This window comes from Neovison vison, chromosome 12 (genome assembly GCF_020171115.1).
Source record: "Neovison vison isolate M4711 chromosome 12, ASM_NN_V1, whole genome shotgun sequence".
Classification (NCBI taxonomy): domain Eukaryota; kingdom Metazoa; phylum Chordata; class Mammalia; order Carnivora; family Mustelidae; genus Neogale; species Neogale vison.
In genome coordinates, this window is record NC_058102.1 from 8,803,346 (window position 1) to 8,829,626 (window position 26,281).

At 58.3% G+C, this 26,281-nt stretch overlaps 1 protein-coding gene across 1 annotated transcript in view; it reads right to left on the reverse strand.

The window, feature by feature from the left end:
* Positions 1 to 20,704: 20,704 nt before the first annotated feature.
* CACNA1I (calcium voltage-gated channel subunit alpha1 I) overlaps positions 20,705 to 26,281 on the reverse strand; it is a 112,404-nt gene continuing 106,827 nt past the window's right edge. The window contains exons 33-37 of the mRNA XM_044226297.1: positions 26,071 to 26,217; positions 25,552 to 25,674; positions 23,875 to 24,040; positions 22,466 to 22,665; positions 20,705 to 21,485 (exon numbers count right to left, since the gene is read on the reverse strand). Of these exons, the coding sequence (XP_044082232.1) occupies positions 20,844 to 21,485; positions 22,466 to 22,665; positions 23,875 to 24,040; positions 25,552 to 25,674; positions 26,071 to 26,217 (1,278 nt within the window). The 3' untranslated portion in view covers positions 20,705 to 20,843. The remainder of the gene's footprint in view (positions 21,486 to 22,465; positions 22,666 to 23,874; positions 24,041 to 25,551; positions 25,675 to 26,070; positions 26,218 to 26,281) is intronic.

Below are 26,281 nucleotides of genomic sequence, written 5' to 3' on the forward strand. Positions count from 1 at the left end.
TCATGGGCTCAGAATCTGGGGCTACTTGCCCAGCGTTGGGGGGGTGGGAGGAGAGTTCCAAATGGACCTGTATCCTGGTGCCCCCGGAGGCTTCTCCCAGGCCCCCTGCTGGGAACATGTGATGAAAACTAAGATGGTTCGACTCTCAGGCGCTGGGGGACAGGGACTCTCGGAGCTGAATGGTCCTCTCCAGTGGGTCAGAAGATGCTGGCTGAGGGCAGCATATCCAAGTGGGATTTGGGAGGAAGGGCTGCTAGCCCACGTGGGCTTCAGTCCCCTTTCCCTTGACCGCAGTGCCCAGCACCACCCCTTCATTCCCTCGGGACAGCTGGTCTCCAAAGAGGGAGGCAAGCAGAGCAGGTTCCTGGGAGCCCTGTGGGCTGGCCACATTCCTTCAGGGTCCCAGCTAGTGCTGGACAAACCTCTCACGCTGGTTTGGAGGCTCCACCTGGATGGAGATCAGGGTCTATCCGGCAGCAGGACCCCCGGCAGTGGCAAGGTCAGGGTCAGGGATCTTCATGGGCTGGTATTTGGGTAAAGCCAGCATTCTTGGAGAGATGCAACACGGGGGATGGGCAATTACAAAACAAGCAATTACAAAACATAGTGTGCTGACAGCCGGTAGATTTTGTAGCTTCGGGAGGGCTTCCTGGAGGAGGAAACTCTGCAGACACTTTTGTAAAACTAGTTGGCACTCATCCAGGAAAGCCCAAGGAGCTGGGGAGGGGAAGGCACCCAGGCAGAGGGCCCAGCATAAGCAAAGGTGGGAGGAGGAATCACGTGAGTCGTGTGGGGTACGGTATGGTGGCTAGCCTGAGTTTTCGAAACAGGGAGCAGAGAGTAGGACGGAAGAACGGGCAGAAGGCAACTGATGTCAGGGAGGAAGGACATCAGAGACGATCAGGGGGCAGGAGATGAAATTCTCAGGACTTGACGCTCAGTTCCCTTGGGCTCAGGGTCTGAGCGCAGAGAAGTAGAGGCCAGGGCAAGTCCCAGAGCAGACGTGGGCTTCAGCCTGCCGGCAGAGCCGCACTGTAAGTGAAGGGCAGGAGGCCTGGAGAAAGCAGGCAGCCAGGCAGGCCATTGGGCTCAGAGCCCGGGGGAGGGAGAGGCCCCCACAGCTATTAAACCTGGTTACTGATTGCAGAGCCTGTAGAAACTTCTCTAATGATGGCCACAGGCTGTCCCCAGAGGCCTTGCTTCTGGGTGCCACCAGTGAGCTCCAGGTAACAGAAATGCCATTAACACAGAGCCGCCGTCCTCAGAATCTGCTTTCATGTTCCAAAGACAGAAGATAAATGGCCCTTATCATTTTTATGGAGCTGGTGTCACCGACAAAGCCGCACTTGGAACCACCGGAGTGGCTTCTGTCCTGTTTATTAGGCACTTCAAGACCTTTCTCCAGGAAGAAGACGAAACTGGTCTGAGAAATGACTCCTTATTTAACGTGGTCCGATCCCACGGGACCCAGGCAGAGATGCTCTCCGCTCCGATCCAAACCGCAGGGCAAGTCTGAGCACTGGGGCCCTGGGCCTGGCTGGGGTGATGGCGCTGGGTCCCCCCAACTCACTTGGGCTCAGCTCGCAGCCAGCAGCTCCCCCGGAGGGAAGGGGAGGGCAGGAGGGGAAAGGGCGCTGGCTGAGTGCAGGAGCCTCACTCCAGGGGCAGGGCACGATCTGATGATGATGGCTGTCCAACAGCGGGGTCCCTGGGCTCCCTGAGTTCAGGAGGAAAGCCGGGCCCAGTCCTGGCTGCAGCCCCATTGGCAGACTGAACCCCTCCACCAGGCGCCTCCTCTGCCGGGAGGGCCAGGCGCCCAATCTTGACTGGGTGAGGCTAATGGGGCACCTTAGAGTCACCCCAAACTGGGCACAGTCACTTGGGGTGTGAGCTTGGGGGACCTCTGTGAAGGTCAGGACAGGAGTTGCACAGCTATTTCCACGTTCCAGACAACTTAATCAGGACGCAATCCATTCTCTTCATTACAGACCGAGGTCCTTGTCCATCTTTCAAACTAATGAGAAATCTTGCGTGGACGTGTTGGGCTCCCCCCCCCACACACCATCTTTCATTACTTTCCCCCAAAGCCTTGTCTGAATACAAATCTATGGGGGGCGGGGCCACTTAGGAGCCCATCAGCTGCCCTGCGGAATGCTTTACCCCAGATCGCTTAGAACTCCGGGGAGCCCAAGCTCACCCCAGGAACGGGGGCAGCGTCCATGCTTGTACTTCTCTCCCATTCCCTGTTCCTTGTCCATTCCCTGTCCCCACTCACTCTCACGGGTGAATAAAACTCCCACCAATGAATAGTTCACATTCCAAATGCTGCTGTCCGCAGGCAAGAAAGTTGCAAAGGTTGTTTAGTGAGGGGAGGGTGGGGCGTGGGGGGGAGAGGCGGAGAGGCGGAGGGTAGGGGGTGGAGAGGGAGGGCAGGAGGGGGAGGGGACACAGGCCCTGGTGGCTGGTCTGGGAGGAGCCGGGAGGTGGTCAGGACGGGAGGCAGGGTCAGACTGTTCAGGGAGAGGACATCAGACAAGCTGTGCTGGGGGCCCATAGAGAACTTCCCTAGAGAGCCATTCAGGGGGAAATTTGTGTTTTTTACCCAGAGAGCCGGTGCTGGGGCTTGGAAGGCTCAAGGCATATATGGCACCTACCGAGAACAAAACAGGACCAGGGTTTTACATAACCTTAGCTCCCTGGACACTAGGCAATCTCACTGCAAAATGGGGAGAACGGGTCCCCGCCCCCCAGGGCTTCATGAAGACCAAGGGAAATGGCAAAAGCCCGGAAGCTGCCGAGGGAGCTGGCAGGTGGGAGCAGGCCCTGCGCGGGGCCCTGCAGCCCGTGCTCCCCAGGCCCCCGCACCGCCTCCCGGGCGTCCCCAGCAAGCACAGCCTGTGCCCACCCGGGCTGGGCACTGAGTCAGAGCCTGAGTCACGGGCTGTTTCCTTCAGCGAGGAAGCGCTCCTTGGCACACGCCGTCCAGTTACTCAGCAAGTGACCCTGCGTGGGGACAGCAGCTGCCGCCTAGGGAGCCGAGGGAGGGACTGTGAAGGTGGAGATTAGTTTGGGGAAGCTCACACGGCTCACCCAGGAGAGCTAGGAGTCCCAAGGGGCAGCGTACCTCCCCGGGCTCCGGGGTGCGTCACAGAGATTCCTGGAAATGTGGCAAGGTTGACCTCCCAGGGCTTACCCCACGGGTCAGTCCGTCAGGGACCCCAAACAGCTGGGCTCTGGAGTCAACCTGCCCCATTTTTGAATGCCCGCCCTAGTGCCTGCCCATTGCCTTCAGGGGAGAGGGGCCCCACGCTGTACTGCCATTCGGCCTCAGACCAGTGTCCCTCGTGGGAGCCCCGGCAGCCCTCCGGGCTCCGGTGGGGATTGGGGGGCCCAGAGAGAGGCGGGCAATCACACCGCCGGTTCAGACTTCAGGGAGAAGGTCTGGAGCTGACTCTGATGAGGACACCCCCGCACCCGGGGCCAAGCGCCTCTCCCACGTGCGCCTCCCACACCAGGTCGAATCACCTGCATCCAAGAAGGCAGGACCATCGCTTCCTGCCAGAGCTGGCTTCCAGCCTCGACAGATTTCCTAGCCAAGGTTTCGTTCCTGAAACTCAGCTGCTTCAACCCATGACTCCCCTGAACCGCGCTCCGCAGAGCTTCTCCCCCTCCACGGTTGTGCCCTTCAGAGGCCGGCAAAGGGACTCATCTCTTGGCGACGAAGGACAGGCCACAGGTCTTCTTCATCTGGCCTCATAAATCAGCCCCTGGGCACCCGCAGGCTCCCCACCCTGCCCCCCAACCCCTGAATCCTCTGGGTGCTTCTCCGGGCAGGGTCAGAAACTCCAGCCCTTCCCGGGGTGGGGCGGGGGCGGTTGCTGCCCCCTCTCCGTGTGCCCCGCACCATCCTCCCTCCCCCTTGGGGGGCGAGGGGCTCCCAGCAGCCAGCCGGAGCCTGTCACCCGCTGCTCCTGTCAGCAGGGCCTTCTCCTGGAACGGGGATGTCTTAAGCTCGTTGGGACCAATTGCCCGTGGCGTTCTGCTCACTCCAGGCAACTGACAGCCTTAGTGGAGAGGAGGGGTGAGAAGAACTGACGCAGGACCGTAGACCAACCCCCACGGGGCATAGCCTTCAGCGTGGAGACTGGAGCAGGTGCATCAGGGGCAGGAGCAGGGTGGGGTGGTTAGAAGCCTCCCAGGACCAGAAACCCCATGTTTACAGACAGTGCCTAGGCAGGAGTCCCTGGGGAACCCTATGGGTCCCTCGCAAGAGGCAGCAGAACCAATAGGAGTCCAGTGCCAGGCCTGGCACCCACCAGAGGCAGCCCTCGGGAAGGCCTACTAAGACGTAGAGATCCAGTATCTCTGGTGAAGAGAAAATTGGTGGGGGGGGGTGTGTGTGTGACTGACATCTTGAGTGGATTACTCTGAGGTTCATAAAGTCATTTAGGTATTCAACTAAAATTGACTTAGTATCTGCTCTGTTCTGAGCAGGTAGCGATGAAAACACAGTCCCTGCTTGATGAGGCATGCATGCCGGAAGGCTTCCCGGAGGAGGCATGTTAACCCTGCAACAGACTGGAGAGACTTGGATACCGTTAGGCTAGGGCAGTTCCTCAAACTTTGGTCTGAGACAAGCAGCACCCGGAGCCTTTTGGAAATGGAGGTTCTCAGAATACATCAGTCACTCGGGGGTGGGGCCTTGGCCACGTGAGCCAGTAACAAGCCCTCCAGGTGATTCGGTGAGAACCGCCCACTGTGGGGGCATTCCCACACAGAGGGAGCCAATGTCCTGGAAATTCTCTCCTTTGGCCACTGTCCAGGTGCCCTGTCATCCTACAGATTGGGCAGGAGAAGCCCAAACATTTGTGAACGAATTCGATATTTCGTGTTTCTTCAAAAAGCATCAAAATGATCATCGTGGGAAATACCAGAATCTCGCTAACATTTTACCCATTCTATCCCCCTTGCTTGGACATTATTCTGTAAAATCACTGCCCCTTTGCTCCTGTTCTTGCCTCTGGGACGCGCCCCCCCCCTTCCTCCAGGAGCCGCTGGGCTTTAGATGGGGATCTTGGCAAGGGGCCTGGAGAACTGCATTCACTCGCCTTTGTCTGAAGGTCTCTTCCTCCCGTTTTACTCGAAACTGTTCTGTTTGTTTTTGTCTTCGGTGATATTACGTTCTGGTTTCTGTCTGCCATTCAGGTATGGTTCATTTTGTCTGTTCCCTCCGGCTTCTTGATGAGTCTTCTGCTGTCCTGCTGTCCTGCGTCCCCATGATGGCTCCTAGTGCAGAATTTTTTCTTCATCCCTCGCTTGGGATTTATTATGCTTCCTGGCTTGAAATTCATATCTTTTATCAATCCTGGAACATTCACCGCTATGATCCCTTTGAATCATGACTCTGGTCCATTGTCTTCTCCTTCCTGAACTCCAGGTGGATGGGCCCCATTTCTTTTTGCTCGAACTTCCCACCTCCTGACCTGCGATTCCTATTTTCCGTATTATTTTCTTCTGTCCTGCTTTACACATTCTGGTCACCGCTTCCGCCCCATCTTGTCCCTGATTCCCTCCTGAGCTGAGTCTATTTGCTGCCATTCAACCTAGCCATCCAATGGGTTTTATGTCTCAGTTATTCCATTTTTCCATTTTTCTTTCTAGAACTTCGACTTGGCTCTTTCTTTGATCTAGTTTTGCAGGTGTGGTGTGCGCTGACCATGAGTCATCGCGGATGGTTGGCCTCTGGGTTTTCGTAATTGGAGACGGCAAGACTGATGCTGCACTTCGGGGACCCCGGGGAACCCAGAAGAGGAGAGGGTGGCCCAGCCGTGTGCAGGGGAATCTGCCAACCCAACATCACTTTAGAGTCATTCATTGGCTTGGGGTTTTCTGGACCACTCAGTGGATGAGTTTGAACCCCTGTCCCCAGGGAAGGTCAACCTGCGTTGACACACTCTTAGGAAGAAATGTATCTTTATTTACTGCAGAACAGGACAAATGAGTGTCCTTGTCTTTCTTTGCTGATAGTTTGGTTTTTAGAGGTGTCCCTTACATTGTGCAAATCACTTTAAGTTCAGCTGGAGGGGAAGGGCTCACTTCCTACTATCAGTCATTTATGAACTCAAGACCAAATAAGGTCTTCGGTTCCCTACGTTGCAGTAAAAATCCAAGGTTCTAGGCTCCTGTTCAGGGCAAATGCCTCGGGGGGGGGTGCCCCCAAAGGTCAGCATTTGCTTCCTATTCTGGGGTCGGCTCACCAGTCCTTTCTGGTTCTCAGGAACTTTCCTTCCTTCCTTCCTTCCTTCCTTCCAAACTTAGCTGTGCATTGAATAAGGTTTGTGTTACCTATTCCTGCATTTTCAGTGTTTTCCAGCCAGAGAGTGTTCTGTCTCCCCATCCCCTTGCCCCCAGTAGGTCTGACTGGAGCAGAACTCTTCACCAGACCTTTTTTTCTTCCTTTGGGGCTCACAGCTAGACCCTATCCCCGGTCCCCACCTTGCAGCTACGCTTGGTCACATGACTGTGTTCTGGCCAGTGTGACCATTTCAGGGCAAGCCCCGGAAAACTTCCCACATGATGCTCAGGGTGAGGACGGCAGAGCCCCACAACGGATGCGTCTGCATCCCGAGTCGCTGCGGAAGGGACCGTCCACCATTGCAGACGATACATGAGCGGGACTGGGGGCTTTAGGCACCGTAGCTGTCAGCAGGAATCACTAACACCCCAGGCCACCACGTTCTCAAAATTCAAGTCTCACTTAACAATTGTTCCATAGTTCGCCATTATACACATAATCTTCTCAGAGCTTAGGGACTTGAGGGTTTAATCTGGCCCGGCTCCCAGGAGGCAGGACTGCCTGTCACAGAGGCAGGGGGGCTCACTGGCATCATCGAGGGGATAATGGCCTGGTCCTTCTTCCCTTCCCTGTCTTGTCAGCACTTGGGGTCTGGCCCTGGGTCTGGCCCCCGAGCCCCCAGACCACTTAGATGTGGCCCGGCTTTCAAGGAAGCCCTAGGTATTGAGGACACAGAGGCAGACACAGGGGATCCCAGGACAAGGGGATGACAGGTACAGTGGGGCTGAGGTCAGGGGCTGTGGCCACTCAGGCAGCAGCCCATTCAGGCTGAGCTTCCAGAGCCTGTCCAGCTGGACCAGCGATACCAACAAGCAAACTGGGGACAAAGAACAAGGGAGGACTCTCGGGGCAGCACAGCCCACCTGTCAGGGAGACCCCAGCTGGCAGTGCATCGAGGCCTGCCCTATGCTGGAAAACCTCATCTCCACACACGGCACCTTGCACAGCGGCTTCTGGAGTCTTTGCCTGGCAGCAGGCGACATTCCCAGGTCAGGGTCTACAGTGACATGGCTGGCCAAAGGACAGGCATCGGGACCCCTACCCTCTGTGAGGTACAGCCCACAGGGACAAGGAAGGGTCCCTGCTGGGAGCTGGCAGGCACACTGTGCTCTCTCACTTGCTGCCCGTCCTCCTTGACCAGACCACGGTCTCAAGAATTGCAGGGGCTGTCCCTGTCCTTCAGCTCATTGTCACTCACCTATAAGATGGCAACTCGGAGCATCCCAAAGAAGAGGAGCAGGAGGAAAACCGTGGGAGCCAGACCGGGGGTGTGTCTGATCCCACGGACAGGTTCAGAGCAGGTGATGTGCGGGCTGGTTCTGGGAGTTTGCACACTTGAGGACAGAAGGGAAGGGAGGGAGACCCTGCTCAGGTGGGGAGGACAGCGGGGAGCTGGGACAGTCCCCAGTGAGCCTGCGGAGTGGACAGGACCGCCAGGCAGCGTTGGGGGCAAGGGAGGGTGGAGCTGAGGAGAGAGGCTGAGAATTGTTCTGGAATGTCGCACCCCCCCCCAGCTTGACTCCCACCAACCCAAAATTGAATATCCGAGCAGCCCCTGCAGCCCTGGGAATGGCAGGAATGGAGGTAGAGAGGTGGTGCATGCCTGTCCCCAGCATCGCAAATGACCTCAGGACACTGGGCGGTTGTGCCCACTTCACATTCACTCCAAGGCTACCCACCCGGGAGGCCAGGTTCTGGGGAAACAAAGGGCCACTTCAAAACCCATCATCTTCTCCTCCCCACCTCTCCTCGGCCCACGCTCTGCAGGATGTAAGTCCCGGAGCCGGGAGGGAGCCTGAGCTGAGGGAGGGAATCACGGACCCAGCTCCATCCATGGCTGCCGGTGGAGCCCTGGGGCGCAGGGTGCGGGGATCCGATCAGCCCATCAGCGCACAGAGTCCTGGCCATTTCCCAGTTCCCTACAGCCTGGACCAGCCTCTGACCTCATGGGGACCTACTCTGGTCACCACCCTACATTCCAGAAGGAAACTTCTCCTCCCCTTCCTCCTCCTCTGGTTACCCAGGTTTGGAGTAGAGCCTCTGGGCTTTCAGGATTAAAGAGCAGCGGGAAAGCTGTGAACACAGGTTAGCCCATGAACTGACTGTTAAGAATACTCAGAAGGCCACAGACACCTGGAAAGGATAGTTTATTTTCCCCCGTAGTCTACTTACGATCCGCAGAGCCAGCCAGAAGGAACCCAGCCCTCCACACTGGCTCATCAGGGCTGGAGTCCTGGCAGGTCGCTCTGCTTCTCTGCGTTTCCACTGCCTTGACCACAGAAGAGGGAACAGCAACACCCACTTCTCCAGACTGACGTGAGGGTGAAGGACCGAGAAGTCCCAGGTACACGAGAAGTGCATGACCAGCTTCCGGTCCCTGGGTCAGCCCTGCAGGTGGGCCTCTTGACCCTCTGTCCCTGCCTGGAGAGGCTTGTGAGGACATGGGACACATAACAATGAATGTTATTCTGGGGGCGTGGTGGGGTGGAGGGAAACATCAGAGTCATGGGTCATGCTATTATCCTCTCCTGCTTCTCTGAACTGGAAGAAACATGGGCTGAAAATGCATATTTGTGGGGACTGGTGCATGCCGGGAAGTGTTGCCAGGGCCTCCCTGATACTTTCAGGAGGAGGCGCCCCAAGGGTTTCCTCTGGAGTCAGGGCTGCGAATGGCGTGAGCAGCCTCGTCCTTGCGAAAGGGAAGACGGAGGTGAGGCCCTGTGGAACCCAGTGGGTGGTGAGGCAACTTCACCTCCATGTGCGGGACCCCCCTGCGTGGGAGTGAAGCACCCAGGAGTCCCGGGCAGGTGTCTGAGAAAGGAGTCCGGCCTCTCACGGAGGGCAGGTGGAGCCAAACAGTGCCTCCTGGCCATTTGTATCTCTATATCAGAGACTGGGAAACTGAGGCAGAGAGAGAAAGGACACCCCCAGGCTGACACAACTCAACCTTTCTGAGGACTCAGACCCGGGGAAATCCCAGCTCTGCCACTTGGCTTACTGCATGACCCTGATGGAGTGGCTCCCCCATGCCTCAGTTTCCCCATCTGTAAGTTCAGATGCATCATTGCTTTCCTGTGCACCAGCTGTAAGAATGATGTCAGGCCCATGAAAGAGCCCCACTGGGTGTCTCGCACGAAACCGACCTTGATTACAATTATTATCCAGCCACAATGCTACTATTTGAATTTTCTCCCATGAAGCACTCTGTATTTGTTAAATAAATTATTTTCCCCCAACATTTTACGATGAAAATTTCACACACGCAGCAATGTCGGAAGGATTTTTAGTGAACGCCCATGTACTATAAGGGTAGAATTCTCCCTTGCTTTATCAATATCTTCCCATTGTGCCATCTTATTTTTTGATGCCCTTCAAAACAAACTGAAGACATCAGTCCAGGTTCCCCTAAATCCTTTAGCATTTGCTGTTTTGGATGTGAAATTTACAGACAATGAAATGCACAAATCTTGAAAGTCATTTGAATTTTGACAAAGGCATATACCCGTGTCGCAGAAGCCCCCGTCAGAACAGAAGATGTTACCATCATCCCGGAAAGATTCCTCATGACCCTTGTCAATCAGTCGCACCTCTACTCCCAGGAGGCCACCACTGTTCTGATTTTTTCCCACATTAATTTGTCTGCGGTAGCATTTCACATACTTGAAGACGTGACCCCGTAACACAGTACAGTGTGTACCTAGATCTGTTACCAACGGCTACAAGACAAATCACTGCAAAGTTCAGCTGCTTAAAACAACACATTTCTGATTTCATTGTTTCTGAAGGCTTGACTTGGTCCTCTTTGGGTTCCTACAGCTGTACCCGGCTCGTGGCTGGGGCCACAGGGTCGCTTCCGGGTTTGATGGGGGAGACCCGCTTCCAAGCTCATTCTAGTGGCTGTTGGCAAGCTCAGTTTACGGAGGCTTGTTGGGGGCCTCTTCCTCCCAGGCTGTTGGCCGGAGGAAGGCACCTTTCAATTCTTTGTTGGGTCGCCTCTCCATAGGGCCGCTCACAACACACCAGCCAGCTCTCATTAGAGAAAGTGACATCGGACAATAGAGGACCGGTCTGGAGAAAGCCAGAAGCTTTTAGTGGCCTATTCTCAGACTGACATCCCCGGAGCTGAACTAGCTCAGGTGGGAGAAGTGACCCTCATTTGGTGGAAGAAGTGACCCCCGTTGCATTTGCTATTGGTTGGGAAGAAGTCACCAGGTCCAGCCCACACGCAATGGGAGGGCACGACACTGGGGCCTGGGGACCAGGAGGCGCAGTCGCTGTGAACTGGCCGAGAAGCTGCCTACAGCACTCTCAGGAGGGACACCGTGGCCTGCCCATCACCAGCCAGATTAGCCCTCATGGCAGCTCTCTCTAAACGTACATCCAGCTCTGGGAAAAGACCACAGTGCCCGACCTGGGTCTGTGTCCCTCACCGGCCACGCAGGAAGTTGCTCTTCCCTCGCCCAAAGCTGACCAGGGCCTTGATGTCCTGACCTTTGCCTCTGCCTTCCTCAGGAAGAAGTGCTTATGGGGAACACCCCAGTGGGGTGCCCTGGGGCAGGGGTGAGGGGCTCACCTCCTCCTGCTATTAGCTGGAAAGTCCTGGTGGCTCTGTTTGTCCAGGAGACTGCTCGTCATTGTCAGCACCAGCACAGCGGGCTGTCCCCTCACTGGCCCGGAAAGGGTGACTCCGGGCCTGGGCCCTGGTCACTCAGTGGGCTGATGACACAAATAACCATGTGAGAACAGAGCACAGAAGCAGATCCAGTCTGCGACCTGCCCCCGGCCTCGCTGGGCAGGAGAGCAGGCTCCCTCCCGGGGACTGCGAGCTCGGAGAGCCTGGACTGGGGGTTCGGTCCGAGCTGTGCTTTCTGTTCTTGTAAATAGGAGGGAAATGGCCAGAGAAGGCAGCAGAGGGGACCAGAGGACCAGTCAGAGAGAAAGATGGACAGAGACACCCAGACAGAGAGGGAGGAGTGGGCATAAGAGAGCCCGAGGGACAAGGGAAGGAAGAGACTGAAACGGAGCCAACAGAGAACGTCATCAGCCGCACCTGGGGGGACCCCCCCTCCAGCACCGGACTCCTGCTGCCACATCCTCCAGGGGTTACATCTTGGCCGAAGATAAGGAGACCCCAGAAGCTGCCAGCTGGCCCCCTGCCCTGCCACAGGCAGCAGGAGCTGGCTTGGGTCCCCCCGCAGCTGCGCAGAGGGAAAGGAGACCTGATCACCTCAGGATGGCCGCGTGCGCGCAGCAGGTGTGGAGGGAGGCGTCTCAGCCCAGGAGCTCAGAACATAAAGAACCACTTCTCTGTTCTCCCAGAATCAAGGCATTCACTCCTGGGGCTGTTCCCACCACCCAGGGTTTGCCTTGGGCAGATCACTGGCCCCTTGAGCCTGCGGAACTCCATGGCTCAAGGGGGCAGATCACTGGCCCCTTGAGCCTGCGGAACTCCACGGCTCAATCCTTCTAGACTGCTGGTTCTCGGCCAGGAGGATGCTCCCCGCAGGGTCAGACCACAACCCAGTCCCCACCCGCATGGAGCTCTGGGCTCATCTGCTGGAGGGGCTGGGCGTGCCTCACCCTTCCCGCCTGTCTTCCTCCCTCCCCGGAAACTCAGCAAGCTCCGCTTTGGGCTTTCGGAAATAAAAGCCAGGAGGTGTTGAGCACCGTCAGGGAAAGCCACACACCGCCCCTGAGGCACAAGAGTGTCAAAAACACAGGGAGGGGAATGGAAAGGGGAGGAGGCCAAAAATCCCATCGACGAGCTCCCCACGAGCTTGCCTAGTATTTGCCCATCATCGCATCCAAGGGAGGGGCTACATGGGCTCGAAGATGGTGCAGCAGCTGCAGAAAGAGCAGGGCAGCTCCTCTAGGGACTCGACAGGGACTGGACAGGGACTGACCGTGTGGCACAGAGATCCAACTCACGGCCGCACACACAAAACCCTGCCCACAGGGACTCAAGCCCACATCCGCACACCTTGAGCGTGACAGCCTGACTCCTCACAGCCGAAGGTGGAAACTCCCCAGGTGTTTTCCTCAACAAAGAACCAGAACCTGGCCCGGCCGCCGGCAGTGATCATGCAGCCGAAAGACAGAAGGAAACCGACATGTGGTCCGCGGTCCGACGCGCGTGAACCTTGAGGACCTGATGCTCAGTGAAGTAAGCCAGTGGCAAAAGGACAAACCCCAGGTGACTTCACTTCCAGGAGTCAAGGTCAAGGAGACAGAAAGCCGGATGTGGTGGGGGAGGGGACGGGGAGCTGCTGGGAGAAATGAACAATTTTGGAGATGGATGCTGGTGCCCGTTGCACAGGGGTGTGAGCACGAATGCCTCTGGAGTGTAAACTCAAAAATGGTTATGATGGTAAGTTTGAGGTGTATTTTACCCCAATACAAAAACATACAGGGCTCATTCAAAAACACAGTGAGGAGCTGAGCGAGAGTCAGCAGAGCGTGGGGACAGCCTGGAGGGGCAGGATGTTTCCCGATGTGGCAAAGGTGGGGCTTGCAGGCTGAGGACCACAGAGCCCTGTGAAGGAGGCAGGAGTCAGGGGGATGGAGAGGAAGCCGCGCTGGTGGTTGGGGGCACGAGGAGGCCCAGAGCATCCAAGAGGGAGCCTCGCTTGGGTCGGGCAGGCAGGGACAGGGTCAGAGGGCGTTCCCAGGCACAGAGTCAAAGGGGACCTAAGGTCAAAACTGGCAGGGAGACCATGAGCAGCCTCCCAGGGCAATGAGGGCAGATGTGTGGGTGGGGTGCAGCTCACCTCTACCACCCACAACCCTGGCAGGTCCCTTCCCCTCTCGTCTGGGCTTGCCAGATTCAGCCAACAAAAATTCAAATTTCAGATAAACAACAGATTACTTTTCGGTGTCCATGTGTTCCCAGTACTGCACACTTCCACTAAAAAATTATTTGCAGTTTAAATTTAACTGTGAAGGGGCACCTGGGTGGCTCAGTGGGTTAATCCTCTGCCTTCGGCTCAGGTCATGGTCTCAGGGTCCTGGGATCGAGCCCCGCATAGGGCTCTCTGCTCGGCAGGGAGCCTGCTTCCTCCTTTCTCTCTCTGCCTGCTTCTCTGCCTACTTGTGATCTGTCTGTCAAATAAATAAATAAAAATCTTTTAAAAATGATAAAATAAAATAAAATTTAACTGTGAAATTCAAATTTAACCGTGAGTCCTACGTTCTCTGTCCTTCCTACCGTCTGAAGGTTCGCTGACGCCTCCGCACGGCTGTGTCCCTCTCCTCCTTCAGGCCTTGGCTCCCAGGACTCTTTCCTGGGGAATTACCCCTGACCTCGCGAGAGGAAGGACCCTCCCCCTCCCCCAGTCCCTCCCAGGCTGCGAAACCGCTCATGTGTCTGTTCGCTCTTTATTAAATGTCCCCCCATGCTGAGATGCCGGCTCACTGGGGGCCGGAACCTGTCACTACATCCCAGCACCTGACACAGGCCTCCCACGTAGCCTTGCACGTAGATGCTCAACCAATGCCTTCTGGAAGGGATGTCTCCTGGAGGGGCAGTCGAGGAGGGGAAGCGGAGGATGTGGGGGGCCTGCGGGCACTGTGGCTTTGCCCAGTCTGCCCACCCTACCGCCTCCAGTTGGCGGCTTGTCCACCGTCCTCTGGGCCTCGGGCTGCCTCTGTCCAGGAAACAGCCTTGTCGGCTGCGCCCTTCCCCACAGGACCAGCCTCCCGTCCATGCAATCCCGAGGCAGCCGCGTTCCCATGGCAACGGCAATCCGAGGTCACAGCACAGGCAACTGGAGGAGGCCTCCCTCCTGGAAGGCCACCACCGAGTCAGAATCTGATTCTCATTACAGCCATAATAGTGGCTTTGCATAATGGTACATGCATTACTGCCTAACGTGCCGGTGCTTATTTGGTTAAAATTCATGAATTCAGGTCAAAGTAAAAAGTGCTGATGGCTGAAGTTTGTCCTTCCCTTCAAGAGTTCTTGGGTCGTTGTTTTTTTAGGTCGTTCTCTCTCCTTGGCAGCAACTTGCTTTTAATCCCATTATTAACGGGTAAGGGAGAGGAAAGCAAAGCAGCGCTCTGCCCCCCGGGGGCCCTATAGGTGACGGTCACCCCTGCACTGCCTCCCCGTGTGACCCAGAGCACACCATTCTGTCTCTCCGCACCTCAGTTGCCTCAGGTAGAGAAATGAGGGACGGGTTTAGCTGGTTTTCAAAGTCTCTTCTGCTCCCAAAACACAAGCACGCAGCTGACATTTGCTGAGTCTCGGCCTGGCACCAAGTTCTGGGCTGGGAGGAGGGGCTGTGGGGGCTGCCAAGCGGCTGGGACTCAGTCAGGAGGCAGAGAAAGCCATGGGGCCGCAGGGGAGGCTTCCTGGAAGAAGTGACATTTGAGATGAGGCCTGAAGGGATATTAAGAGTTAGCCAGGGGCAGGGGAGAAAGGGAACAGGAGAGGATAGCCAGTGGCCTGGTCCTACAGAACCCTGCGTACAGGCTCAGGTGTTAAAGGGCCATGGCAGTGTTTAGGCAGAGCTGGGAGAGCGAGAGTAAACGGGTGCCCACTCAGCCAAAGGGTGACCACCTGTGTCCCCCAGTACTGGTCCCACCAGCAGCGGGGCCCGGGCCCTGTGAGTGGGGCCCATGTGGATGGAACCACAGGCAGGGCCACACCGGAATCTCCTCTGTGGTCCCAGCCCTCGGCTGGCTCAGGACCCGCGAGCTGCCGCTAGTCACTTCGTCGTCCTCACAGGGATTGGTGGAGGGGACAAAGCAGCGGGGAGCCTGAGGCCTCTGGTCCGTCAGCTGAGCAGGACCCCGCACACCTGCCTCTCCTGACCCGGACCTGGGCCCTCCCCGTGGCTCGAAGCCGGGCGCGGTGACAGGCAGAGAGAGAGGCGTGGGCTGGGGGTAGAGCTTCGGGCTGGGCGGCACACAGGGGGCCCACAGAGGGAGGCGAAGACCCGGGGAAGGGCAGCCGAGGACAGGTCTGGCTGCCAGCCAGCGTTTGGGATACGTGGAGTCTCAGGCACCAGGCGGGGTAGGCCAGCAGCTCTGTCTCAAGGGTCTGGGACAGGAGGGTCTGGAACCAGGGAGCTCCCCCAGGAGCCAGGGCTTCCCGGGGACCTCTAGGCCCGAGATCGCCAGCTGGGGAGTGAAACCAGGCCTCACAGCTGAGGAATGAGGTTCGGGGTGGGCCGCAGGCTGCCCCGGGCCGTGTGGATCAGACAGGCCTGGGCCACACTCGGACTCGGGCCCTGGCCTACTCTGTAGAGGGCCTGCCCTGTCCAGCTTCCTCCTGGGAAAATGGGGGTACGATCCCTGTCTGGGTAAGGGCAGGCAGCCCAGCAGCTCGGGCCTACTGTCACGGACCCAGGCATCCCAACAGGTGAGGGCCCCACACTCAGGAGTTCCCACTCCGCCCTCCCTCCTGGCGTTTGTCTCCAGGGAGGCAGACACCCCCTTATCCCAGTAGAAAGGCCTCTTCGGCCTCCCCCTGAGACGCCCGGGGCAGGAAAGCCCAAGGCTCTGAGCAGGCTGGCAGTCACCTGGAGCAGAGCATCCGGGTCCCTCTGGAACCTGGACGGTGATTTCTCAATTAGCTCAACAGCAGGGGCGAGAGGACAAAGGGTAGCCTTAGCTCCCCCCATTCTCCAGAGTGGGCGGGGCCCCAGAGATGGAGGTGCGGCACTGGAGGTATACCCCAACCCGAGGTCCCTGTGTCCCTGCCCAGCCATGCCACCAAGGAGAGAAAGGACACATAAGGGGGAATGGGGGTCAAGAGGCCCAGACGAGGTGGTGGGGACGGGTAGGCCCTCTAGCCACCAGCTCAGATGTTCTACTCTCAAGCCACCAGCTCAGATGTTCTACTCTCACAGCCCTTTGATGCCCACTCTCCAGACCTCTCTGGGCCTCTTGCCTCACCAAGGAGGGCAGCAATGACAACAGCCCTTTCCAGGGACAAAACTCCAGCCCCGGTGTATTCCCTCCTCCCAGGAAGAGCACAGCAACCTTCCTCGGGCACTTTGTCCCTTTCCTGCTCTTAGGCAGGTGTGTCACCCCCATCCCTGGATCCCAGTGCTCAGGCCTGGCCAACTCCGTGGCACATACCCAGGAAAACCAATGAGAGTCCATGGACTTGGCTGGACTGTCAGGGAGGGAAGCTTTCATCCATCAAGGGATGGGTAGACAGGCCCTAAGCCTGGGTTGCCAGTGGCCACTAGAAGAGGAGGGTAGTAAATGTAAAGGGAAGCAGATCCAAGAGGCAAAGAAAGACTGTGTCCTAGTAACATAGTTGGAGTGCTTGATCGGACTATACCTGAAGCCAGATTCTCTCAAACCACTAAGTTGTTTTCTTCTTCTTCTTCTTCTTTTTTTTCTTCTCTCTTTTCCTTATCTCACTCTCTCTGGCTTTTTTCTCTTATTGTTAAGCTCATTCAAGTTGGGCTTTTGTCTTTTCAGCCAAGAGAATCCTAATAATACCTAGAATATGAATTTCATTAACAGTGCCAAGAGTGAGTCAACTATGAATTACTCCCGTGTGACCCTCCCACACAAGCCCAGCATCGTAGCCACAGGACCAGAGCTCATGCTAGGCTCCGCTCAGAGCTAGGCTCTGCCTCCTCCCCAGAGCAGCAGACCCCAGCCATGAGAGGACCCTTTCTAGGTCCTAGACACCCTAAGCCCGGCAGCTGGAGCCTGATGGAGAACCTCTCACCACCCCATCCCAGGAAACCCCCAGCTCAGCGCCCACCCCACGAAAGAAAGAATAGCACAGGCACATGGAAAGTTTCTGAAATAGGCTTCTGGGTTTTTATTCAAAACAACATGGTGGCAGCTGCCACTTGGTTTCTCTACGCCTGGGCCATCTGGACCAGCAGGGACCAGTGCCGTCAGCAACTAGGAGGGAAGTTCATTCACACCGTAGAAACTGTACAGCCACTCGGAGTGTGATAGTCACGGTGGCGGGCCCAGGCTGAGGGCTTCTTGGAGGTGGCAGCCTCTGCCTCCTCCCCAGACCCTAGCCAAGCCAGGCTCCACCAGGAACACTGATTATTGCACAAAGACAAAAAGAGTATGTGTATCTGGGCTAAAGAGCGGCTTCTAAGACCCCAAGCCCTTACACAGCGCAGCAAAGAGGGCCAGAGGTGGCCCTAGAAAACAGAAGGCTCTAAGGGAAGGATCTGGGGGGAAGACAGGCCAGTGGGCTGGTACTGTGCACGCTTCATCCTTTGGGGAGCTACCAGGGGCAAAGACGGTTGGGCAGGGGACAGGAAGAGCATTTGGCCAGAGTGGGCCACGGCCCTATTGGGTCTCGGGCCCATCTGTGCAGATGCCTGCTAGCCACCACTCGGCACAGCCCTGCAAGCAGATAGCTTGGGGTATCCAACATCAAGTTCCCCTCTCTCCCTGGGGCCAGATCTGTGGGATTTAGGGTACATTTGTGCTTTTGTGATGAAGAGGTCACAGGGTCAGGAGGGCAGAGGGGCCGTTCAGCCAACCCCCATTCATTCTGGCTTGTCCTAGCCAGCCGATCACGGCTTCCTGGACCCCTTAACTCCTGTAGCTCCCAGAAACCAAACCCAGTGCCTGGGAACAGTACCTGGAGCCCCCCCACAACCCTGGGGAATAAGCCTCTTCTCCCACAACCACAGCCCCTCCCACCCCAGAGCAAGCTTCTCTCTACCTTCAGCCGATCCCACTTCTAGACTCCCCCCAGTTTGTCCGGCCCAGCTTTGCTAGGGCCAGTCCCTTTGCTTAGACCATCCTCGCCACGTGTCTGCTCATTCTGGGACCACAAGGCTGAGGGTAAAAGGATGGCTTCATGTCGCACACACCAGGGCATGTTCCCTGCCCAGGCACCCATCACCTGGTGAGGCCGGGAACGTCACTTCTCTGGACTATGCCTAGCCACAGCCATGCACACTGCTAGAGGCTGCCCCTCAGATCAAAAAAGACGACACCCAGGCCCGGAAAATGGACGCTGTTGAGAGTGTCACAGACCAAACCCTTGAACCTCAATCGGTCCTCTACTCAGACTTTCTAGGTCCCATGTCCCTCTTCTGGTTCCAGCACACACGTCCCTCCAGGAACATGCTGACTTGCACACCTAATGTGCGTGTGGCTCCCCCTCCAGCCACGATGGCTTGGGCCCAGTGCCAGGCTGGGAGGGAAGGTGAGGCTGAGCTACCCAGGGCCTCTTCTTCCCTGGAGGAGCTCCCCCCGTCCCAAAACAGCAGGGCAAGGGATGCAGCACAAGGCTCGCGGGAGCAGAGAGCTTGGGATTTGGGCCCAGCCTCCGCCAACCCTGCTGAGGAGCTGCCAGGAGCCAAAGAGGACAGGACCCCAGGTCCGGCTGCTCCCTGAGAGGGAGGGCTCAGACAGTCCTCCCGCTGGAGGCTGCCATCCTGGGAATGGGTTCAGCGCTCGGGCATCTCCTCGCTGTCCGCATAGCAGTCCACCCTCCACACTTCCGGGGGAGGAGAGCCAAACTCCGGAGGCTGAAGGGCTGATGCAGGTCTGACCTCCACGCTGGCCAAACCCCATGGGGCCAGCGGAGACCCACATGCAGGTTTTGCCTTCTGAACCCACTCCTTCTGACCACAGGGCACACTTTTTCATACCCCCCACACTCAGGTGCTGGCTCCCTACAGAATTCCAGGGCATTGAGGTATCCCCAGCTGGCCACTTCAACCTCTCCAGGACTCAGTTTCCTCATGCGGGAAGTGGGCCTACTCACCTTTCCCCACTCCCCACACCAGCTCTGAAGGGCTCTGCAGACCACACAGGCTGAGTCACTCGCTGCCTCATGCCCAGGCCCCAAGCGCCCAGAAGGTCCCCGGAGCCCATGCAAGCTGTCAGTCCCTCAGTACCACTCACCAGCCCGGCCTGAAGGCAAGTTTCTTTAAGGTCAGGGTTTGGGAACGAGGACAAGGGTCCCTCCGCAGGGCCCCGCTGAAGCCATCTGAGGGAAACTCACCAAGGCAAAGGACCCGGGTTATTGCTCGAAGTGTAGCATTTCCTGAACTGGCAGCCTTTCCCACCCCAGGACCCCGTGGGTGTGCAGACCAACGGCCTCTTCCTTCACCTTCCCAACCGGCTTCTTTAAAGTGACCTTAAAACCACTCACTTCTGAAGACTTCCCCTTCACCTAAGCGATATCTGTGAAATCATGGGTTCGGTGTACGGTTTATTTCTTAATAAATACTGAAATAAATGCGTTAACTATTCAACGAAAAAAATACCCATCTGTGAACCCATTTGGGGAAGCACAGCTAGAGTAAAACCTGATCTGCAGCCTGGGAAAGTGGTGGGGAGCGGGGGGTGGGGAGAGTGAGGCTGGTGCCAGGACTAGGCAGGTGCCCCCATCTGGGCTTAGAATCCTGTTGAATCTGCTTTCCCCTGAACTCCACTGGAGGGGGGCAGACCTGTCCAGGGGCCCCGGGGGAGCATGACCGCCCGGAATGACCATGGCTCAGAGCCCACCTGGCAGATAGATAAAAGGCGGCATGTAATGGCCACCACTGCCTGCATTAGCCCAGAGTGCCCGCAGTGGAGCCTAGTGGGCACAGACCAGGCTGGTACCCTTCACTTCCAAGCTTCTGCATGCCCTGCTCAATACCCTTTACCCTTCCTCTCTCCAGCTGCCTCCAAGCCTGCCCTTGGCCTCCCTAAGGGGCAAAGCCATGGCAGACTCCCCTCCTACCCCTGGAAGTGCCCTGCCCACTGGCTGAAGACCCTGCCCAGCCTTGGAGCTACCCTCCACCCCCCACCCCTGCCCTAAGAAAGTACGACTATTCACCCCTGGTTTTCCTAAATAAAGACATCTAACTGATTGACTAAGAGTGTGCTCTGGGGCATCTACAAAAGACTGTTCACGACAACTAGACAGTCAGGAACAAGACAGACACCCCAAAACGTGGGGGGAGGATCTTAGCGGCGTTTCTTCTTTAAAGGAAAAAAAAAACGCACCCTGAATTTCACCTCTTCTTCTGAGCCTGTCTCCCCCGCCACAGTAACTTCAGAGGCCTGAGAGCGTCTCCCAAGCTACTCCCAGCCCCCGGCGGGGGGAGATCCCAAAGAGCTCTGCTGCTGGCGCCCCAGCTGGACCATCCGCCCTGGGGTAGGTCTGGCCTGGGTCCGAAGCATCCGCAAAAGCCCTATATCTGGGCACCAGCCCGCAACCCCCCCACCTCCAACTGTAGCACTTTCTGGAAATCATAAGCTCTCAGTAAAAAAAATAAATAAATATATATGTCTGTCTCTCTCTATATATATGCATATATATATGTATATGTATATGCACGGGAAGGACCACGGCTGGGGTCCACGGCCAGGGCCACGGCCGGGCCTCGGCGAGCCCAGACCCTGCTCAAGCCCACCCTCTCGGCGGCCCGGCGCTGGCTGGCTGGCCCCTGCGCGACGCCCAGGTTGTGGCCCAAGTATTGCTGCCTGCCCCCTGGCTCCTGAGGTAAAAGACGGTGGGACGGGGCGCCCGCCTGGGCCCCTGCGGCCCTCATCTCTTCCGCTTGCTGGCCGCGTCGGCCGGCTGCAGCTCCGCCGGGCCGGGCTGCGGCTCGGGGGGCGCCGAGGGGGCCCCGCCCGCGTCCTTGCTGCGGTCCGCCGCCCAGGAGGGGCTCCGGGCCAGGCCGCGGGGCCGGGCGGGGTTGCGCGGGCGGCCGGGGCCGGGGCCGGGGCCGGCGGCCAGGCTGCTGGTGCTGCTGAACCTGCGGGCCGGCGGGAGCCCCGGCGGCGGCGGCGGCGGCCCGAACAGCGACGTGAGCGACAGGCTGCTGAGCGTCTCCGAGTGCTCGCTGCCCGCGCCCCCGCCGCCCGCGCCGCCGCGGCCGCCCGCGCCCTCCTCGTCCGAGGGGTCCATGGAGTCGTGGTGGGTGCAGCCCGGGCTGGTGGAGCCGCCGCTGCTGTGGCTGCGCTGGTGCGCCCGCAGCCCGCGCAGGCTGAACAGGCCCCGGCCCCGCAGGCTGAGCCGGCGGCGGGCGGCGGGCGACAGGCCGGCTCGGGGACCCGGGGCGCGGGCCGGGGGCCCCAGGGCGCGCCGGGGACTGTCGCTCAGGGTCAGGCTGTCCTCCAGCGTGGTCTGCAGGCTGCCCGCCGAGCTGCTGCGGCTGGCCTCCAACGACGTGTCGCTCCCTGTGGCCTGGGGGGCGGTGGGGGGAGGGGTCGGCAAGGGGGGGCAGCTGAGGACCCGCAGCAGGTGTCTCCCATTCCGCTGCTGGAGCAGGCTGTCCCTCCCAGAGACACAGGCACAGCAGCCCCTCCGATGCCTCGGGAGCTCCCCTCAGAATGCATCCAGGACCCCACGGCCCTTCCGCTACATCACCACCCATCCCAGCTTCCGGGTGGCCTTTGTCGGTGGTCACTGGGAGTGGCCTCCTGCTGCGATCCCTGCGCCACCGTGCCCCCCCCCTTTACTTAAACACACTCACGTGTTGGCTGGAGAACCCCATTCCAGCCCTCTGGGACCTTTCTTCTCACCATCCTCCTCTCGCTCTCCCCCTCCCCCCAGGACCCCTCAGCCCTGGCCCCAGGCTGCCTGGAAATCTCTTCCCCAGACATCCATGTACCTCACCCCTCACTGCCTTCCCGGCGCCTAGAACTGCCCCCACCGCCCCCCGCCATAGTCCCTTTCTGGGGCAATGTTCTCCCAGCCAGGTATCACTCTCAAATAGATGATTTTCACGCACTTACTTTGGCTTACCCTCTCCTCTCGCACCCCTGCAACAAACACATGCACTGAACAGTATAGCATAAGCCATGGGGCAAGGATTTTGTATCTGTTGCCCCCGAGCCTCACACAAAGCCAGGCACCTAGCTGGGACCAGCAGCTGGGCTAGCGCTGGACCAGCTCTGCTTCTACCATATACACGGGAGCTGGGGCAGCTCCTGCTTCTCCGAGCTCTGGGGCTGTGGGCTCTGAGTAGCCTTTCTGCTCTGTGCTTTGTGCCCTCTGCATGCCCAGGAGGCAGCCCCAGCCAGTGCAGTACTGGTGGCCATGTAGGCCAGACCTCCCTTCCCCCAGACCTGCCCCTCCTTCTCCACCTGTACATCAAGGCCCCACTCAGATGCCCCCCCCCGCCCCCAAGCAGGAAAGCTCGTGGAGACGAGGAGTGCCCATACCTGCCGGAGGAGGCTGCAATTGACACTCGGCGACCGTAGGGATGCCCAGGAGCCCTGCAGGGCGATCTTGGGGAGGGTCCCAGTGCCAGGGCTCTTCTCCTGCCCTTTCTGGCTGGCAGACACAGCAGGGTGAAAGAACTCGGCGGGCATGGGCAGGAGAGGGCTGGAGGCATCCGGGGAGAAGGGCCTCGGGGGTGCAGCTGAGGAAGGAGGAGAGGGGGCTAGGGAGCAGGCTCGGGCTGGTAGGCCCCTGGAGGATGACTTCTAGACCCGCAGGCAGGAGGCTTCCTACCAAACTGGCTGTGGGACTGTGGGTAAATCTCCCCCTCTGAAAGCTGATGCCTCCGTTGCAAAAGCCAGAAAGAAATAACTGAGCCAGCCGCTCTGATTCCTGGCCACTGGGCAAAGACAAGCTTTTGGAGCCAGTAGACCCAGGCTCAAGGACCCTTGAGATCCTTCCTCTTCGAAAGAGGGACCCCAGGCTGGATAACTTGAATGTCTCCAGCGGGGGTGGGGGGAGGTTCCTGTTCTGTGTCGTCTTATTGTTTAAGGACTATACAAGTGAAGAGTGAACTAAAGGGGACAGGCTTTTACTCAATCAGAGTGGCTCTTGGGTCCTGCACCCTCACTCTGGTCCAGGAAGCCTGGGGTCTTGGCACCTCAGCCACCAAGGTCACTGGCTTAAGGGAGAGTCCTTAGAAAAGTCACTCCACCCCCAGCTCCTGGAAGGAACTCGATGCCTGGCCCTCCAGAAAGTACCTGGGGTGGGCTCAGGGTCTGGAGAGGTCTCTTTGCTGCTGAGCTGATCTCCCTGCCCTCTTCCCCAGCTAGTGCTGTGGAACCAGATTCCCATCACCCTCTAAGAGGACTTGAGGTGAAGGTGAGCCCAAGTGACGAACAAGGGAACTAGGCCCTCTGTCCTCTGCCCACAAGCCCAGTGCACAGACGCAGGATGCTGAGTGTGGGGCCGAAGGATAAATGTCCCAACATTTTACAATGGGCTTTCTGTTGTTCAAAATCACCTCATGTGAAGATGTGGATAAACACGTCTCAAATTCAGCTTTAGAAAAATACCGCAATAATTTGGCAACTTTCCTTCTGCCTAATGAGAACTCTATGTGACCCGTTTCCCTTTTCACCACAGCTTCTAGGAGCTCAGCATGAACCTCCCATTAGATCAGGTTGCCAGATAATTATTGTCTCACCTCCCTGTATTATCTTGATCTTTTTATCATTGTTACATCAGACCAGAGAATCCCATCTTTTATTGTCCGTTAAGCATCTGGTTCTTTCTGGACTCAGTAGAATTGTCTGGGCAGAGACACTAAGAAAAGCATTTGGCCAGCCCCTCTGCAGCAGCTGCCAGAGATCGGGGCCGTGGGGAGCTGGTGAGGGCTCCCCCTCCTCACCTCGGCTGCTCTCCTGCTTCAGCCAGGACGGGACGGGATTGGATGGGACCACCTCCCTCTCCCACAGGAAGTTCTCCGGATCCGATGAAACAGCTGTGTTGGGCAAGGGGAAGAAGCATTCGCCCACCTCTCCTGCATTCACGGGCTCAGGTGTGTCCGGCTCACCCTATAGGAAAGGGAGGCAGGTTAGGGTCGTGAGGGGGGACAGAGGAAGACCCTGCCCCAGCTGCCTTTATGCCCCTGCTCCACAGCCTTTGCTTGGGCCACTCTCATCGCCCGAGATGGCCTTCTCCTCGCCTCTTCCACCTGGCCAACAATGGTCATCTTCCAAAACCCAGATAAAAGGGCCCCACCTCCAGGAAGCCCTCTCTGGTGTCCCAGGCAGGTTGCTGTTTCCTGCTCACTCCAGGCTTGGCCCTAAGATCCCGAGGGTCTTCCTTGTCCCTGTAGCCAAGTGCCTGGTAAAGACGCAGGCCCAGTGCAAAAGTCAAGTTCAAGTTGGTGAAAGTACCAGAAGACAGGTGGAGTGGCCCAGGGCCTCCCTGTGAGGAGGGTGGTGGGCGGGTCCCTTCCGTTCGCCAAGCCCGGGCATCCACATCCATAAATGAGAGAGAAAGCCCTCATTCCTGGGTCTGGCCCCCACAAGCTGCCTGGCAGTCCTGGTGGCCCTCTCTGCACCCAGGCTTCCCTCAGCTCTGCAGCCTAAGCTGACCCCTGCCCAGCAGTGACTCCAGAGCTGCCTCAGGGCACCCTTTCAAGGCAGATGGACCGCCGTGACTTGCTCTTTAAGCCCAGAATAAACCCAACTATACCTGCTGAGGCCCAGCCAGGCCCCAGAAGCGGAGCACATCCAATATCCTGTGTGGGAGAGCAGTGCAGGGAGAGGCAGGAAGGGGCTGGGGGGTGGGGGTACAGGAGCGGCCAGCTATTAGGGAGGGGATGCAGAGTGCAGTGAGGGGACTGATGGAGGAGGATGGCTCGAAGGATAGTGGGGCCAGGCCCAGGCTGCCTGCCGTCTAGGGGAAAGAGATTCTCACAGGCAGGGCCACCGCATCCCTACCCCCAGGGCCAGGCAGTGCCCTCCCCCCGACAGCTCCTCTTAGACCGGAGGTCCCAAGCCCAGCGGCGGACCTCTCCTGCCTAAGTTGGCCACAGGAAACAGTGGCATTCTTGTGTGAGGGGAGCAAGCCACTTCGCTCCTCAGAGCCCGGGTTTACACAAGGTGCTCAATGGGGCCGAGTCGTCCCTACTACCCGGAGCGAGAGACGGGCCAACTGGAGCGCAAGTGGCTGGCACACAGCAGGTGTGTGTGTCTGGTGCCGCCGTCCTCCGTCCTCTTCAGCCTCGGGCCTCCTTCCCCACCCCCACCCGTAAGTTTGTCCTGCTTGGAACAACCTCCATTAAATGGATAAAAAAATATCCAAAGAAACAAGGAGTGGCTGAGGCCACTGAATGCCATGCCTGGGGGCCCAGCTGGGCCTGTTCCTGTGTGACTTCAGGTCCATCACTGCACCTCTCTGAGCCCCACTGCCTTCATCCGACCAACAACAGAGGAGGGCCCGTCACACAGCAGGTGCTGCTTCGATCTCGGTGCACGAGGAAGAAGCAGTGTCCTGGCTGGCCAGGTGGAGGCCAGCCTGCAGGGACAGCCCCACGAAGCCCGCTGGGACCGCTCACCCTGCTGTCCTTGGGGCCGAGCGGGCAGGCTGTGGGATCCTCGAGACTCAGGTCATCACCCAGCAGGATGGAGGAGGACTTGTCTGAGTTCAGGGAGAAGGCCTCCGTCTCGGCCAGCTGCACCTGCAGGGAGAGGTGGCCGCCTCAGGTCACCCTGGGGGCTGGGAGGGGGCAGGCCTGGTCTTCCAGAAAGACACAGGCAGGTAGTTACAGAGGCAGAGATTTGCTGAGCATGGAAGTTATGCCACCATGCACCGGGGACCCAGTCTGAGCAGGGGGTGGGGGACACACGATGGCGTGACAGTCAGTCCAGTGCTAGGCCGGGGCCGCGCCCTCGGGCAGCCTCATCGTCACAGACTGTGAATGCCAACGCTGGTCCACTTGCCCCCAGACTCAGCACCCCTGGAAGCTGAACAGCGCTGCTGGGGGGGCGGGGCCCAGGCTCTTCCCTTGGGCTGTCCTCTGCCAGACTTCACGTTGCCCCCACCAGGAGGCACCAGCCCGAGAGGCTGCCACTACCTCTTGCTTGTGGTGGTGACACTTCTCGCAGCCGGCCGGCGAGGAGTAGTGGTGGAAGATGGAGCCGGACAGGTTGTCGATGATGGTCAGCTCCCCCTCCAAGGAGTCCTTGATGATTAAAGAGACGCTGTCCAGCCACAGGTTCTCCTAGGCGGACGGGGACGGGGTGGGGACAGGCGGGATTATCGGCCAGCTCTGGGGTGGGGAGGGG